The 18,624-nt window shown below is 38.1% G+C and overlaps 1 protein-coding gene across 1 annotated transcript in view; it reads left to right on the forward strand.

Moving 5' to 3' along the window:
* Nucleotides 1-12,290, forward strand: part of LOC117293547 (TBC1 domain family member 19-like) — a 33,642-nt gene extending 21,352 nt beyond the window's left edge. Inside the window, exons 8-9 of the mRNA XM_033775905.1 lie at nucleotides 748-820; nucleotides 12,088-12,290. Of these exons, the coding sequence (XP_033631796.1) occupies nucleotides 748-820; nucleotides 12,088-12,290 (276 nt within the window). The remainder of the gene's footprint in view (nucleotides 1-747; nucleotides 821-12,087) is intronic.
* The last annotated feature ends 6,334 nt before the right edge of the window (nucleotides 12,291-18,624 follow it).

Genomic DNA, 18,624 nt, shown 5'->3' on the forward strand with positions numbered 1-18,624 from the left:
TGGTCGGGAGCAATTTTTGGGCTTAAAGGTAGTGGACACCATTAGTAATTACTCAAAGCATAAAACCTTACTTGGTAACGAGTAATGGGGAGAGTTTGATAGTATAAAACGTTGTGAGAAACGGCTCGCTCTGAAGCGAAGTAGTTTGCGAGAAAGAAGTAGTTTTCCGCGTATTTGATTTCGAGACCTCAAATTTAGAATTTGAGGTCTCAAAATCAAGCATCTGAAAGCACACAACTTCGTTCATAGTTATCTCGCAACTTCGACGACCAAATGAGCTCAAATTTTCACAGGTTTGTTATTTTATGCATATGTTGAGATACACTTGTCTTTGACAAAAACCAATAGTGTCCATTGTCTGTAAAGACTTTTGTTGCTGAAAAAGTAATTTTTTTTGCCTGGAGAAACCTTAAATGCACTTTTCAGCGCACACAAATGCATTATTCAAAATCCTACTTTATCCTAGGACCTGTTATGTAACGGTGGAGCTCAACATTATTTTGACCTTGAATTTCATCTTTGAGAGGGCAAGGCCATTTACTTTTTCCAAAGGGCATTGGCACTGGCAAATCTTAAAGGGGCACCACGGCCCAGACCAGGGGCAACAGAGGCTTCAGTGGCCTCTGTGTTATTCCAGGCCTGTTATTCACCAGAACTGATTGATTGATTTACTTTCTTTTTTTTTTGCTTAGTGTAATTGTTAATTGAGGTTATTAGTAACATGTTTGTTTGTTTTTGTTTTTTCAGAGAGAGGAATTCCACGAGCTGTCTTCAGTTTCGCAGCAGACTGGTGTTGATGACCATGCGGATACATCGTCAGGTAAGTTTAGATCTTGACTTTGTGTCAACTAAACTTCTAGCTCCTAGAAATGTACAAACTCACGACTAGAACTTGAATGAACTTGCACGTCTTACGTACGTGTGTTCGATGTTCGATCGAGGCAAAGTCCGCCTTGATTGGGGTAGGCGGAGTCACCCGCCACACAACTTTTTTTTACATATAAATCATTAAAAACAATTACTCAATTTTTTTAATTTTATTTCAGAAACATATACTCTAATGTTTGAAGAAGAAAAAATTATATTTCCAGGTGACTTTAGTTGCTGAGTAGGGCTTTCTTACCCAAAAGATAAACAATGTAAGCAGGTTTTGCGCTTGCAAGTTTTCACATGTTGTGCTCGCATTTCAGTTTTTTTTCCCCAACAACCCAATCACATTCCTGACTAGCCAAATGCTACTTGGAACACCCAAGGGCAAGTCACAATTCTCTCTGAGCGATCTGGCTGGCTAGTTAATATGAAGTATGGGCTGGGGGACTCATGAAATTAGAAGCTAACTGCCCCCCCTGGTGTTCTCCCCTCTTTTTCAGTCGCTGAAGAAGTTAAAGACAGTGGACACTATTGATAACTGTCAAATACTAGTCTTCTCACTTGCTGTATCTCAGTACATGTATATGCATGAAATAACAAACCTGTGAAACTTTAACGGTTCGATTTTGGACCCTTAATTGGACAGGTACAGGTCTGACAATAAATACATGTAGAGAAAGTTTTTCATGAGCATGGCAAAATATAGACCCTGTTTACACTGCATATTTCTTTGTTTTCTGCTTACAAATGATGCAAGTAGTTGGTGTGTGGGGGACTGTGATGGAATTACGTATGTGTGGACACATGTAGTTGTGCGGCTGGGTCGCGCAATGTGAAAATCCCCCCGTGGGCTTGTTTATACTATATGCAAGAAATTGGAACGCAATTCCTTTTTGGATGGGCATTGACCCAATATTAGGAGTTTGAAACTTCCCGAGCCGTGCACAAAATGACAAGTGAGTACTTTGCCGATTTCGATGTTGTCAGTGTTGCTGGAACGGAATGTAGAATTTGTAAGATTTGTTGGCATTTTTGTATCCAGTGAAGTCCACATTCCTACACCATTACTAAAAAAAAAAAAAAAAAAAATTGTTGGACCCTAACAGTGGTGGTATGCCCTGAGTTTTGGATTTGAATTTTCATAAAATTGACAAACTTTCATAAAATTGACAAACTTTCATAAAATTGACAAACTTTCATAAAATTGACAAACTTTCATAAAATTGACAAACTTTCATAAAATTGACAAACTTTGTGATTCTAAGGTCAAACTACAGAGTCATTTCAATAGGTAACCCATCTGCCTATCAGCATTTAATCGCCTGCATGTACACATATTGTTTATATTCCCACATCTGGAAACATCTATCAAATTCATAATGCAATCATTGACAGAAACACTTTGTATTATACTGTTGTAAAGGGGGGACATAATTTATCTTTATTCTGATGTCAAACTTGTCTCACTTTAAAGCTGCCGTAATGATTTACAGTTAAGGGAAAAAAAACATGAAAAGTAGATACTTATGAACAACTTAAAAATAAAGAAGTTGTTTTCTTGGAAGGACAAATTTTTTCTAAACATAAACCAAATTTGACAAGAGTATCTCGGCGTTTGTAGCGTTTTGTTTTGCTACAGATGATTATGTAGCTCGGCGGATATGGGTTAAAAATAGATATGACGTATCAAATATTAAAAAATACACCTAAATCTCAAAAATAACTAACATAAGAAAAACAGTTTAACCACTCATCTATAAAACAAATACAAAACCACATTTACTAATGAAACACCCCACTGTAGCTTTCTATCATCACTATCTTCAAACCGTGTAAGTTTAATGTAAATCTGTGGACATTGTATTAATTTTGGTTTTTACCCATACACCTTTGTGTGTTAGCACTGTATACTCTTGTACTTTTCTTGAGTCGTGTGAAAAAATATATCACAGGCATATTACTCAGGGATTCGAACCCACGACCCTTGCAATTCTAGAGCAGTGTCTTACCAACTAGACTACCGAGGTTGCCCGGTAGCAAGAGGCAGTTTGAATCCTATGTTTTGGCAGAGAGTACCGCAACGATATAATAGAAAATGTGAATGGTGTGTTTCGTATCATACAAATAATATTTACCCTTTAAAGGAAGGTACATGTTTGGTAATTACTCAAAACAAATACTAACTTAAAAACTGACACATTGGCTGGTGACTATACAACAATGTGAGAAACGGCTCCCTCTGAAGTACATAGCATAGCTTTTGAAAGAGAGGTTATTTCTCACTAGAATAATAAAAGACTTCTAGCGAGAAGTCTTTTATTCCTATCTGAAAGCACACAAATTCGTCCAACAAGGACGTTTTTTCTTTCATCATTTTCTCCCAACTCCGACGACCAATTGAGCTCAAATGTTCACGGGTTTGTTGTTTGATGCATACATGTATGTTGAGGTACAACAAGTAAGAACACTGGTCTTTGACAATTACCGATAGTGTCCTGTGTCTTTAAAGTGTCAAATACCATCAGAACCTAATTGTTCACACTTCAGGTACGAGTACAACCGTTTGATAATTGGAATGTAAAAGCAGGTGGGATTAGATCGTCCTTAAAGCCTTAGGAAGTGAAAATCGTTCCGTATATCCCTTTGCCCTCAGGGTAGAACCAACCAACCAACAGTCCCCTACGGCTTCTGAAACATTTTGTTTTGCGCAAGTTGCAAAGGATTAGGGGCAAGATGAGTCAAATCATAAAGAGCCTTGGATGAAATTGAGAAAAAAAAGAAAACAAATCATATCATATGCTTCAGGGAAAAAATCTACACGTAACATGGAAATAAATATTGCATTTGTCAGAGTTTCATGTCTATCTTACCGCCTCTAACAGAGTTATAGGATCTCTCTCTTTTTTTTTTAACACACATTGGCTGTGAAGTGGATCCCCATGTTAAATTGTTTTTTTTTGAGATCACGGAAAATAAAATAAAAATCTCTCACATGAATCATGTAACACTTTACGGGGAAAAAAGTCATATGCTTGAGGGAAAAAAAAACCCAACTTGGAAATAAATATTGCAGTTGTCAGAGTTGCATGTCATATATCTTACATCCTCTATAGGATTTTTTTTTTTCATTTATTTTTTTAACACACATTGGCCATAAAGCGCTTCCCCATGTTAAATTGTTATTTTGAGATCAGGGGAAAAAAAATAAATCTCTCACATGAATCATGAATTAACACTTTATTGAGGAAAACCATATGCTTGAGGGAACAGCCTAACATGGAATTTAATATTGCAGTTGTCAGAGTTGCATGTCATCCTCTAAAGGAGTTAGACGATCGTTTTTTTTTAAAAACACACATTGGCCGTGAAGCAGATCACCACGTTTAAATTGTTTCTATTCGGTGGTACTTTGATATCGGACTGTTCAGCATGCATGTTTAAGCGTAGACTGCCAACCGTGAAATTGGAAACAGAGCTGGGCCAAGCTCCGACATAATATCTCAGGCATGATTTCATTTGTCTCGGGTTAAAAAACCTTGAGTTTTTCTTCCCCAATGTGGTGATAAAAAAAAAACACTGGGAGAGAAAACCTGTGGAAATTCAAGTTGCTTCAATAACTGCATTTTATTGAGATGCCCCATGGCCATTCAACTTAGCAAGTGTGGTAATTTTGTACAATCTCGTGAGCTCCTTGTGAAAATAACACACGAACGTCCGTTGTGAGACTTTTGGGCGGTCCTCTTTCACAGTTCTCGTCAGTTGTAAGCTTGCTTAGACCAGTGGGGGGCAATGCTGAGCACCCTGTGAACCTAATGCTCAAGGTGGGAATACATCCATGGTATAATTACACTGAAACTAGTCACGGTAATATTTTGCTTGGCAATGGAAGAAAAAGTCCAATGGGAACACAGCTATACACACACAAACGTCCATACAGTGTTTTCACTAGTGTTGAAGAAAACATTTTTTTTGGGTTTTTTTTTTTTTTTTTTTACATACAAACAACAAAAGAACAGTAGGATAATGTAGCACAGAGCTGTCTGTGTTCATATATAAAAAAATAACTTCTTTATGCATTTGTATAGAAGTCAGTGGGCTCGTCAGTTGTAAGCTTGCTTAGACCGCACAATCCTAATAGCACGCAATCCTAAGCATGCTGTAAACGCTATGCACAATGCTGTGGAATATAAGTCAAGCTGGGAATGCATGGTAGATTACACCAAAGCCAGTCATGGTACCTTTTGTGCTTGGCAGCGGAAGAAGGCATCCAATGGGAGCACGGCTATACACACACCTCTACACAGTGTGTTCACTACTGTTGAAGCATAAGATTTTTCTTACATACAAAGAACAAAAGAACAGAGGATACTTTAACACAGAGATGTCTGTGTTCATATAAAAAACTAACTTCTTTAGATGGATTCAAATAAAAGTCAGTGGGCTCGTCAGTTGTGAGCTTGCTTAGACCACCGCAATCCTAGTCAGCGCTATGCAAACGCTGCGGAATAGAAGTCAAGGTGGGAATGCATGGTAGAAAACATCCAATAGGAACACAACTATACACACACCTCCGCACAGTGTTTTGAAGAAAGTGTTGAAGAATAAGTTTTTTCATACATTCAAAAGGTCAGAGGATAATTTAACACAGAGCTGTCTTGGTTCATATAAAAAACTAACTTTTTATTGCATTCAAATAAAAGTCAGTGGGCATAATAGGCCTACTGCCCACTGTTTTTCTGCCCGCTATCCTTCTGATGATCCTTTTGATGAATGACCATTGCGTGCTTTGAAGATGATGATTATACAATCCACAGAGGGCTGGTGCCATGATCGTATTTCTGGCTTCTACAGTGGTGATTTCTAGGCAGTACCCTAAAAACATTCGAGCGAGACGAGCGAGGTCGAGTTTTATCGAGTTTTAACGAGGGCAAATTTTACCCCTCGAAAAGCCAAACCCCTCGCTCGCACTCGCTCGCTCGACGCACGCAAAACTTGAGTGTGGTAAACGAGTTGCTTCGAGTGATTTGCGAGTACTCGTTCCTCGCATGGGTACCTCCTCGAAATCATCACTGTAAATGTTTAAAGCACCTTTGGCGCCTGTCGCATGAAAGCGCCTGTGAGCAGCGATTGTCACTGGTCAGCATGATGTTAAATGATATCATCAGATGCTCTCTTAAAAGGCACAGCTGTCAATTTCACTAAACTCTTCCTAACTTAGGATTAGTCTCGGGACTTAGGACAAGTTAAGTTCAATAGACGGTTGGACGCATTGAACCCGTCCTAAGTTAGGTATGTAACTCGTCCTTACATTTGAGAAAGGACTAATCCTAGCGTTTTGTGAAACTGCTGCAGCCGTCGATTTCACCAAACTCTTTCTAACTGAGGAATAATCTTAGGACAGGCTCAGTTTCGTATCCAAATACGTAGGACGAATTGAACCCATCCTAAGTTAGGATGAGTTACTCGTCCTAACTCGAGTAAGGATTAATCCTAGCGTTTCGTAAAATCGGCTGCTGAACACTTTTGGTAATTACTCAAAATAATGGTTAGCAAAAGAACTTACTTGGTGACTTGATTAGGCAAAGGCACAAAACTTCAAAGTTTGAAAAAGAAATTCAACAAGAAGATCTTTAATCTATTAGTGGGCCCAGAGCTGTCCACGGACAAGTATCTGACAGAAAAAAGACTCAGCGCGCCTATCATATTTATGGTGCTGTGCGCAATTTTCAAGGTGTTTAATATCCCTGTGGAAGATACATGTACTAACTTTTTGTGTCTACGCTGAGAGATTAAAATGACAGAGGTTTCCGAGCAATGAACTCCTTGAAGCGATTGTCTTTAAAAATGAATGAATTCTTTTTGATACATGTACGTGGAAATCCCTAGCTGCAGTATTGTACTTGTATGGTGTGATGTGTCGGAAGAGCTTTTTTGCTAAGGGGGGGGGGTGTAAAGTTCCCGATAAAAAAAAGTTACTTTATGAAATCTTTTAATTCTAAAAGGAGGATTTTCAAGTATGTTTCTTAAAAATGAAAAATTTGTGCAATGATTAATAACAATAAATCCTAGTCACAAAAAGTCATCAAAAGTGATTACATGGTTTTGTCATCCTTATCCAGTTCACTCAAGGAATCTCTACCGTTGTGTTAATTTTCAGAATACTGTTTTTATTTATAATAAAAAAAAAAAAAAAAAAAAAAAAAAAAAATCAAAATGCAGTTTTCGCATCTTTAATCTTAACTCTTAAGTTTAAATTTACCTCTTTGGTAAAGTATTTCCCCGATTATGTCTATACCAGAGATAATAGTAAGAAAATAACACCCAAAAAGGAACATTATGTGGTTGTGGCAAAATCGGACAATTTCAAACAGTTAAATATAGAGTTTGAAACAAAACAGTTCACATTTCCCTTAATTGAATACTATATCATGTACACTCTGTAATTAAAAATAAATTTTCAGCAGAACAGAAGTCCGGGGGGGGGGGGGGGAAGAATTTATAAAACACATGCAACGAAAAGCAAAAGATACCACAATGCATGTAATGAACATGATACAAAGGTATTTGCACACATTTTTGTGCTTTCAGATGCCTAACAAAAGGCATTTATTATTTGAGTGAGAAATTACCTCTTTCTCATAAACTACGTTACTTATGAGGGAGCCGTCTCTCACTATATTTTATACTACAAACAGCTCTCCATTGCTCATTACCAAGTAAGTTTTTAGGCTTACAATTATTTTGAGTAATTACCAAAAGTGTCCAGTGCCTTTAAAACCTGTTTACTCTCATGTGAACTCAATTATGCTTATTGATTTTAGACACATTTAAAAATGAACTTCGGCAAAAATCACCTGTTGCTGTTTTTGCGTTCCAAGCTGGTCTTTAATATTGATTTGTACTCAACTCTTTAGATATTAATTAATTTTTTTTTTCAAAGGGGAACCAAAACGGGACTGTGTGACAAGCCACATGAATCACTTTGATTTGTGATAAGCACGGAATACTCAGCGCTTTTTCAAGTCCGGGAATTATAAATCATTGAAACTTGGAGAGGAGGGGACTCAAAAACAGAAAACACCAAACTTTTTGTACTTTGAAATCTTAGTGTCAATTATAGAAAACTCCATACAAAGCATTCCAAACAGGAAGCTGTAATCAACCACACCCACAATGTTTTGTATTTTATACAAATGATAAACCATCTGTTGCTCTTTCTCGTACAGTAGTATTGAAAAGCTGTTGTTGTAAGCCGATTTAATCCTATAATAGATGTTAAATTTGCATCAGGGATAAAGAATATTAATTTTGGTTTTTACCCAAACACCGGTGTGTTAGCACTGTATACTCAGTACTTTCCCGAGTCCTGTGAAAAAATATCACAGGCATCTTACTCGGGTGGGATTCGAAACCCACGACTCTTGCAATTCTAGAGTCTTACCAACTAGACTACCGAGATTGCCCAGTAGCTAGAGGCAGTTTGAATCCTATGCTTTAATATAAACCTATTAAAAAAGCCAACCCCAAAACATTAATATTATCTAACAGACTTTTGGAAATTTCAATCCATCTTGGTTATTCAATAATAAAAACAAAAACAAGTGATGTTTGAAGCTTTGAATAGTGTGAACCATCCATTAAGGGGGTGTTGGCTCTGAAAAAAGAGCTGGTTTGGTCTCGACGTTTTGAACAGTATACTTGACCAACTTCAGGAGGAAAAAAACCCCCCAAAACCCCAGGTATTCATGGAACACAGAAACTGCTATCTAGACCAGGAAAGTTGGGGGAAACGGGAAACCAACCAATCTGCTCATTTTGTTTAGCCGCGAAAACTTGATATCCGGGAGAGTTTGTTATTCAGAATGATGTGTGTGGTTTCTTGAAGCATCTGAACACATTAAAGTGCTGTCACACAGGTGACGATATCCATTACATCATCGTGACTACACCGGTCGCTTCATGATCATGATGGATTCCTCTCAAACAGAAATCCCGGAAGGAAATGTGAAAATAGATGTCTCCAATTCCACCTTTCTTCACCTCCTTTTTCTCTTTTTGCCCCATGAAAAAATTTGCAAGCCCCCCCCCCCCCCAAAAAAAAAAATAAAATAAATGTGACCAAAAAAGATGTGGAATGTGATTGATTTCAGGGAAGACATATTTTTGGGGGGAATTGTTTAGATTTCCGGAACTGTCTTAGAGCTTCGACGACAGAAATGTCCCTTAAATAGATGCTTTTTTGTTTTTAGAACATTATGTAAACTCACGAAAGGGAAAATACTGAGTATACAGTGCTGACACTCATCGGTGTATGGGTAAAAAACAAAGTTAATATTCTTTATCCTCGATGCAAAATTTACCATCTATTATACACTCACAATGTTTCTGCATTCTGTAAATCAGTTTGTTATGCTCTGTACTCCTGCCCTTAAAGGCACTGCACCATCTGCAATAATTCTAATCACTGCACCATCTGCAATAATTCTAATCACATTTTTTTCTCTCTTGGTAATTACTCAAAATACTTATTAGCATAAAACCTTACTTTGTAACAAGCAATTTTCTTTGCTGTTAAATGTAGTACCTCTGATAGATATGCCGGTTGGTTCCCTTATAACAACAACAGTCACAGTATGGGTCTTCGCAATGCTACTAAGTATATGGTGCCTAAACATAGGACTAAGCGCTATGGCAACAGTGCAATCCCATTCCTTACTAAACTTTTAAACCAATCTTCTTAGGCTGGAGCTTCCATATTTGCTTTTGGTTTATTGGTGTGCGTGTGGGCTGTAAATTTTATTTTCAATGCTATATCCTCATCATCCTGTATTTGGTTGTAAATCTTTTCTGTTTTATCAAATTTGTTTTCCATTTTTTGCTATCATTGTTTTTGTCATATGTTCAGTTTTTAACTGCTAGGGCTTCTCATTTTTAGCTGGTTTATTCCGTAGTGGGGTTTCAATGTATAAGAGGGTTCCCCCCAACACCCTGTGCATTTTTTAAAGTGTCTTTTAGTGGTTTATCTAATATTTATTTTTACTTATTGTCGTCTTCTTATATAATGTTCCTTTGTACCCCGCGGTGGTGCAATTTTTGTTTTTTTATCTATGCTATTTTTATCAACATTGTTATCTTGTAATGCCACATTATTCAGCTTCGTGCTGCCAGTTGGTTTTTTAATAAAAATGAATGAATGAATGAATGAATGAGAGATGTTGATAGTATAAAACATTGTGAGAAACTGCTCCCTCTGAAGTAACAGAGTTTTTGGAATTTAGTTTTGAGACGTCAGAATTTGATTTTGAGGTCCCTAAATCAAGCATCTGAAAGCATACAACTTTGTGTGACAAGGGTGTTTTTTCTTCCCTTATTATCTTGCAACTTCGACGATAAATTGAGTTCAAATTTTCACAGGTTTGTTATTTTATGCATTGAGATACACCAATTGAGATGACTGGTCTTTGACAATTACCAATAGTGTCCGGTGTCTTTAAACACTCAGCCATGACGCACCAATTACTCCACACCGAGAGGAAAGTCTTCTTAATGTTTTGTCCATACAATTACCCCTGTGTACAATATTTTCATGTTCTACTATGTATATTTGAGGTCTTCTCTTATTAAATTTGTTGAGACTCCGCATATATATACACTGTACTTCATTTTCATTTCCCCAAAGATGAAAGGAGAGCCGAGATTCGTATCACTTGGGTTTTTGATTCCCTGTACCAGCTTTGCATCGAGCGAGATTTCTTGTAAATTCTTCGAAATCGAAATCAACTTTTGACCATTTTTATTACTTGCCATCATGTCTTCCCCTCTTCAGATTAAATTGGCAAAACGAATTACTACAGCTACTTCAGTTTTTCCTCGTAAAATTTCATCTCCTTCACACTTTATTTTGTCGGCAAACGAAAAACTTTGGGAGAGCGAAGAGAGAGAAAAATAAGGGACTTTCGTACTGGATTGGATGGCAAACACAGAGCGGCAAATTCAGCAAACAACCCTTGCCATTCGTACAAATAAATGTAATTGTTACTACATAAAAACCATTGGAAATAACCGGTTGACATTAGCGGGTGATTTGTCAACTTGCCTGCCCTCACAAACACTGCCATTCATCAATGGCAAATTGCAATATTTCTTGATCGAAGTGCCTGGGGGCGAGGGGGGGGGGTTAGGATTTATCATAACACATCCTGAGGTCCGTTCGGTACTTGTCGTAAAAAATAAAATAAAAAATGTCACACGATGGTAATGATGAGGTTTTGTGTTTAGATAAAAAATAGCAATGAACACCATTGGAAGTTATTGCCAATTAAGCTGACTCATCCCGGTTTCTGTTTTTATCACCAGGAGTTTGTTTTCCTGAGGTGATAGGAATTTTAAATCGCTGTGTTTAAAAGTTTTATCAAATAAACTTCTGTTGGTGATGTTTGTTTCATGTGTCTGCCTGATTTTCTTTCATGAGTGCCGGGCCCCCACTGCAGCCGGGCGAGAGCCCCGCAGCCCCCCTCGGCCCTACTTTTGGAATGTATAGTGAGAGAGAATCGAAGACGGAGTTGGATTACGAAATGTAAGGCATTAATAAAATGTCAGCGGAATGGCACACAGATTTTGTTTCGGAGTTCATCTTGCATGATCAGAGAATACTAGACGATAAATTCATCAGCTTGAGTTTTGGTGTGATTTGTTTTAGTGCAGTATAGTTAGAAGGATAGTTGATACTGATTCAATTAAATGAAATAAATGAAATGAAAAAACAACAACATGTATATAGGTTAAGCTATGTGCTTTTGAAATATTTGATAAAATAAATAGTCAAGTGTCACTGATACTTTTTTATAACGGATGTTTACTTTTACAAGCTACACGTACCAAGTATTAAGCCACCAAGGAAACTGACGGGGTAAATTCAAAACAATATGGGGGTGGAAAAAATGAAAACAAATGACTAAAGCAAGATTTGAATCTGCGATTTCTACCAACTAAGTGTTGTTATCTTGAATGTTGCTGACATCTGTTAACTGACTCTTACGATGCTTAGCAGACAATTATTAAGCAATATTTGTTGCCTAAGCAACTCTATGTGTACGCAAGTGATGTCATCATGACTTGCAAACCAGAAATAAGAGGGCGTAACATCGCAAAGCTATTTTTTTTTAACTGAGCACTATTTTAATTGACATCTTATTGGTGGTTTCTCCCAATTCACAGAGGTGTTTGACAACGAGCGGATGCGACTGGGTAGGCGTGTCCTACAGGCTAACCACTCCCCCCTTGCCCAGCAGTACGCTAAGAAGGGATGCCCAGGGGGTCTACGGGCTGAGCTATGGGCGAGCATGCTGGGCGTAGCCACGGATGATATTGTGAGTACCCCAGATTATTTTATTCTATACAGAAGGGTCATTCCATGGTGACTAACGTTACAATGTTACACAGTGACTTATGTTTCAAAGTTCCACAGTGACTCACGTAACATCTTCATGCAGTGACGCGTTACATCGTCCCGCAGTGATCCATTCACAGTGATTAGCGCTATATAGTTTCCCCAAAGTGATTCGCGTTACATTGTTGCAAAGTGACTCACTTCAAATTGTTTTACCCCTTGACCAGTGTTCAGCAGTTGCTCCTGTTACATTGTTCCTGTGACTTGTGTTTCTTTGTTCTCGCTCCATTGATCCATCGCTACACTGTTCAGCAGTAACTCACCACTTCATTCCTCCACCGTGACTCTCATTACATTGACCTGTGTTACATTGACCTCACAAATTCCCAATTTTTATTTTCTTGATGTTAAAATCTTCAATCGCTAGTAACAAAGTCCTATAGAATCAAGTCACTGTAATGTTTCAGTGTAACGTCAACTCGCTGTGGACTCACCCCCCCCACCCCAGAGGGTTGTTGAATCAGTTTTAAATGTAGATGCTTCATCACCCAGCCAGGTACCCCATCTTCCAGTTTTAAGGGAGACATACAAAGGATTCCTTGGTTATGGGGTCTCTAACCTTACACTAACCATTCCAAAAATGTCTACAAGATGATGCATTACTCAGCGCTTGATGACCAATCAGCAAACACTGCGCCGTAACAGCTGAAGATCCCTAGGTGATAAATGTGTGTTTTACAGGATTTAGAAATGATTTGTTAATTGCGAAATTGGTGAGGAGACTTTCCTCCTGCAGTGGAGTCCAAAGGCTCCAAGAAGAGGAATGACTTTATTGCAGGATTTGACAGGAAAGATGCAGTAACAACTGTTGCTAGATTTATTCGAGTGTTAGATTTCTTCCTGTGTATATTTGATTTAATTCTGTTATAGATTTTGTATGTGTGATCTTGCCTTTGTCATAACTTGTATCCCACAGGAACCCATTTGTCCTGCTTTAATTTTTGAGTGGAAAGTTCTTCAAGTTTTTTATATTATAGCGAATGGGGCATGTTTTTTTCTGTAACTATTTATCTTGCTGTAACTTTCTGTGGAAAGCTCTTCAATTTTTCGATATTACCGCAAATATGCGTGTTTTGTTGCTCTCGCGTACTTGATCGTAACACAAGCACAGATTTGCTGTAAATCTGTTTGATGTTCCTTGTAAACCACTGATGCCCTTTTTTTATATCGTAGGAAGAAACTATATTGTAAGAGAAACATATGCAATGAAGTGAAAGTTTAATGATAGTGTTTTTACGACGTGGTCCGTTTACTGCGGCCAGCCACCAACCTGGTCATTATCACGCAGTAAAGACTGGATTTTTTAATATTCTCTTCTTGAATAGGAGGAAGAAACTGTATATTAAGTAGGATAAACATTTCTGCAGTATGCAATGAAGTGAAAGTTTATTGATAATGTTTTTGCGACATGGTCCGTTTACTGCGGCCAGCCACCAACCTTGTCATTATCACGCGGTAAAGACCGGATTCTCTTAATTTTCTGTTCTTACAACTGTATATAGTAGGAAAAAACTGTATAATGTAGGAGAAACATTTTTGCAGTATGCAATGAAGTGAAAGTTTATTGATTATGTTCCTTGTAAACCACTGATGTCCTTCTTAATTTGGTCACGACTCATCCAAGACGGATGGTGCCGCGAGACAGATGCTATCCATCAAAAACTCTCTGCTCGATGCATCTAGCATGTCTAGGGCGGTAGTTGCAATATTGAGTGTTGTGTCCAAACAACACAGCGTGAGTTTGTCCGCCAGGCAAAGACGAGGACCAGTGAAGATTCTCGTCCGAGTGGTCTTGTTGCCTAGTTCATTTGCTACCCGCTGCTACAAAGGGGAAAACTAATTTACCAATCTAGTACACATCAATCATACAGCTATTAATTATTTTCTCAGAGTTCTACATTTGTAGCTGGTATATTTGTGACAACCCTGTATTTCTGTTCAGGGTTCTGTTTGAATGTATACTTTTTTAGCTGTTTTGTACAGCAGCACAGCTCTTGTTTTTGTTAAAGTTTTTTTTATTTATTTATTTTTTGTTTTTGTTTTATTTGTCTGGTTCAGAAATTACATTTTATAAGTGCTGAATTGCAATGTTCCTAAAGAGCAATTGCAATGAAACTTCAGGGATGAAAGGTATTGGTGCAATGATCATTGCAAAACAAGGATGTCATTATCACAAGTCACGTGACGTCATCTTAAAGGTGTTGGTTTTGTGGAAAAATTTGAACATTTTATTAACGAAACAGCTCTGCATTTGTGCACAAATGCAATCATGTCTAGTTTTACTTTGTTTTATGTTTCGTGCTGCCCATGGAGGCTCCTGCATTTTGCCCCATATAAATGTATCGTGTAATTATTATTAACAGTAGACCGGTGTCAAAACTTGTGAGACAATCAGCAGATCTGCCTAGCTAGTCACTGCAGGCGTGTTGTTAATTCTCGATCAAGCTTGGAGGAACTAAACAAAATTTACTGTCATGAAATTGAAATGTGCGTTTTGTTGTGGCGATGCTCTATCTATCTATCTAGCCATGTCATTCAACCGCAGAAAGAAGGTCCCTAGGCTCTTCGTCACCATTCAACCTTGATCTTTCTTGTGCTAATCACTTACCATCATAAATAATCATGATATTTTTTCTACTTTAGTCTGATTTCCATTGATTTTTTCGGGGGGGGGGGCGCCTTTGGAAAAAACAGAAAAATTGTGAGTAATTAGCTCGAAACTTCCATTAATGCGTACATGTAGGTCAAGCCTTGTAGGTGATAAGATATTTTTTCCTTTTTTCCATTAATAAAATATCATGCCTCCACAAAGAACAGACTTTCATGTTGCCATCCTCTTATGATGAGTTTATATTCTCATTAACAAATTACAATAATTCTCATATTAGGTTACACTTTTTCTACAAGTTCATTTTTGTGTACTCATAGAATGTGCTCTTCGTCATTACGCATTGTACAACTCAATTATATTATACAGCAGTTGTGGCAGGTGAAGTACCATGCTTTGATTTACAGTTGGCATTACAAGAATGCTGTTTAGAAAAAAAATCTGAAAAAAATGTGAGTAAATATATTGAAATGTTCGTCTACATGTACATGTAGGTCAGCCTGTGTACTCGGTAAAATATTTCTACTTTATTCATCGGAGAACATAATACACATTCCCTTATCTAATCAACCCCTTCATCAACAAAATTTAATTCTCATAAAACTTCTTTTATTTCATTTTTATGCACACATAGAATGTACTCTTCTTCCTTGTGCATTTAAATACAGCAGTTGTAGGTGAACATGATCCATGCTTTGGTTTACAGTTTGCATATTACAAGAAGTTTAACCTGAAGGCTTTGCTTTCTGAAGGTTTTCCCTTGTCAATCTAACCTGTAGAATAATCTTGTAGTGTTAGGTACTGTTTAAAGGCACTGGACACTATTGGTTATTACTCAAAATAATTATTAGCACAAAACCTTTACTTGGTAACAAGTTATCGGGAGAGGTTGATACAAAACATTGTGAGAAACGGCTCCCTCTGAAGTAGCATAGTTTTTGAGAAAGAGTTAATTTCTCACTCAAATGATTAGAGACTCCAAACACACAAAGTAGAGCAACAAGGGTGTCTTTTCTTTGCTATAATTCTCTTGCAAATTTGATGATCAAAATGTTCACAGGTTTGTTATTTTATGCATAAAACATTGTTGAGACAAACCAGGTGAGAATACTGGTCTCTGACAATTATTAAACTTGGCGTCCAGTACCTTTAAGTAAGGTCTTCAAGGTGCTGGCAAATCATGCACAAAAAACAAAGGCTGCTGACAAATCATGCACAAAAAACAAAGGTTGCTGACTAAATCATGTATAAAAAACAAGGGCTGGTAAACAGGGCTGATCAATTTGAAGAGCTTTGCAGGACGAAGGCGGATGTTTGGTTATACATTACCAGGCCTTGAATTTCGTTCTTGATGTGGCACAGTTGTTTTCCTTCTGGTAAATGAGGGGCACTTCTATTTGGGAAAATATGTATTTGTATTTGAACTTTACTGAGGGCATCACATCAAAAGCATGGGGCACCACGGCAATTGCTGTGGGTGCCATCGGGTAATTTGAGGCCTGAAGATGGTACACAGTGTATTAACAACCTTGGACAGATTTTGCTCAGTTGTTTGCCGGTCAGTTTTCAACTGGAGACTCCGCTAATGAAATTCAACAACACCAAAAGCTACCTACTTTTGAAAACAGTCTGATAGTGTAAGCATGTACATATTACCCTATAGAGTCTGTAACCCCTCTGAGATTTTACAATCAATGAGGTTTCTAACCAAGTCCCACTGTATCCAATTAGGCTATACCTAAATGTACAAGGGATCAATTTCCAATAATAAATACCCTAATGCATTCATGGTGATGTAGAGAATATTGCAATCCATTATTGATCGGGTACATGCAACGCTCAAGAGGTTCCAAAGGCCTCATTCTTCAGTCCACTATAAACCTTGTTCTTTGTTTATGAAAGTACATCAATCTTCTTTAAATGGTAACACCCAGGAGGTTCAGAGAGCTCCATCCTACAGATCAAAGGAAGACCAAGACCTACTTCCCTATAGTTCTCCAAGTTGTAACTGAGTAGCAATTGAGCCATTGAGTGAAATTCTCTGAAATGCAACACCCCATTGTTTCAGAGGCTCCATTTCATTGCCCACTGGGAGACCCCCCACACCAACTTCCCACGCTCTTGTAGTACAGAATCTGTAAACCTTAGATAATGTAGCACCCAAGAGGAATTCAGGGACTTCCCCCTCTAGTTCAAGGGAAGACCAAGGCCTGTAGCTCTTTGTTTGTTGGTGATGTACTGTACATGTATAAAGTCTTTAAAGCCTCTGAAATGCAACACTTTTTTTGTTTCAGAGGCTCCATCCCGTAACCCAATGGGAGACTCCACACAAACTGCCCTAAGTTCTCGGGAGTATATAATCTCTAAACCTCTGATAATGTAACACCCAAGAGAGTTCCAGGGACTTCCCCGTTTAGACAAAGGAAAGACCAAGTCCCACTATTTGTTAGCTCTTTTGTTTGTGGTGATGTAAAGAGTCTGTAAATCCCCTGAAATGCAACACCGTTTTGTTTCAGAGGCTTCATTCTGTATAGTATTAGCTCAATGGGAGACACTCATGCCAACTGCCCAAGTTCTTGGAGCACAGAATTTGTAAATCTCTGATACTGAAACACCCAGGAGAGTTTCAGGGACTTCCCCCTCCCGACTAAGGGAAGACCAAGGCCCACTATTTTGTAGCTCTTTTGTTTGTGGTGATGTATAGAGTTTGTAAATCCTCTGAAATCTGAAATGCAACACCTTTTTGTTTCAGAGGCTCCATCCTGTATAGTAGCCCAATGGGAGACCTCACACTAACCGCCATAGTTCTTGGGAGTATCTGTAAACCTCTAAAAATGAAACACCCAAGAGGAATTCAGGGACTTCCCCCTCTAGACCAAGGGAAGACCAAGGCCCAGCTCTTTGTTTGTTGGTGATGTATAGATTCTTTAAAGCCTCTGAAATGCAACACCCCCACGTAGGGAGTTCCACTAGGCTTTTGTTCCCTTGCACCACTCCGTGCTTCGACTAAGGGGAAACCCCAGGACGGCCTGGCCTGTACACCGGTTTCGGGGGCTGTCGAGTCACGCTCCTGACATATAGAGCTCTTTCACATTGTGTAACAGTAAATGCCCAAGTGTGTGCACACAGTTTTTCATGATGAAACTGGACTTGCATCACTGCACAATACCTGCAGAGCCCTCTCGTATGTAAATGAATCTCATGGATTTCGAACATTTACTCTGTGGTAGTAGAATATAAAGCAAGACAAGTTCTCAACAGAACAAAATCTATCTAGCAAGTACATACACACATGGTGTTACTGCAAGCCAAATGTATATTGATGCCTCACCATGCAATGTCTCGAGTTCAGTATAATCGCATGGTAGTAAAAAAGGTATGCGTTTTTTCATGCCCGTAGTAGGCCTAACTGCTTGGTGATGAATGTGACACTAACTGTCAAACTATTTTTATTGCTATTATGACAAAGTGGATTGACAATGTAAATGCCAGTAATCGGCTGATATAGCTAAACTGTTATATCAACTAGTTAGTTACTGGTTAACTAGTGACTAATTTCAATCTATACCGACTTAAATTCCTATAACCAATACACATGATTGACCATAAACTAATGGATACTTGTAATCTTTGTTAATGTAGTTTAAAACCAGTACAACCACACAAGTGGTTAGCGGTTTTCAATCCCAATCTACAA

This window comes from Asterias rubens, chromosome 8, assembly GCF_902459465.1.
Source record: "Asterias rubens chromosome 8, eAstRub1.3, whole genome shotgun sequence".
NCBI lineage: Eukaryota > Metazoa > Echinodermata > Asteroidea > Forcipulatida > Asteriidae > Asterias > Asterias rubens.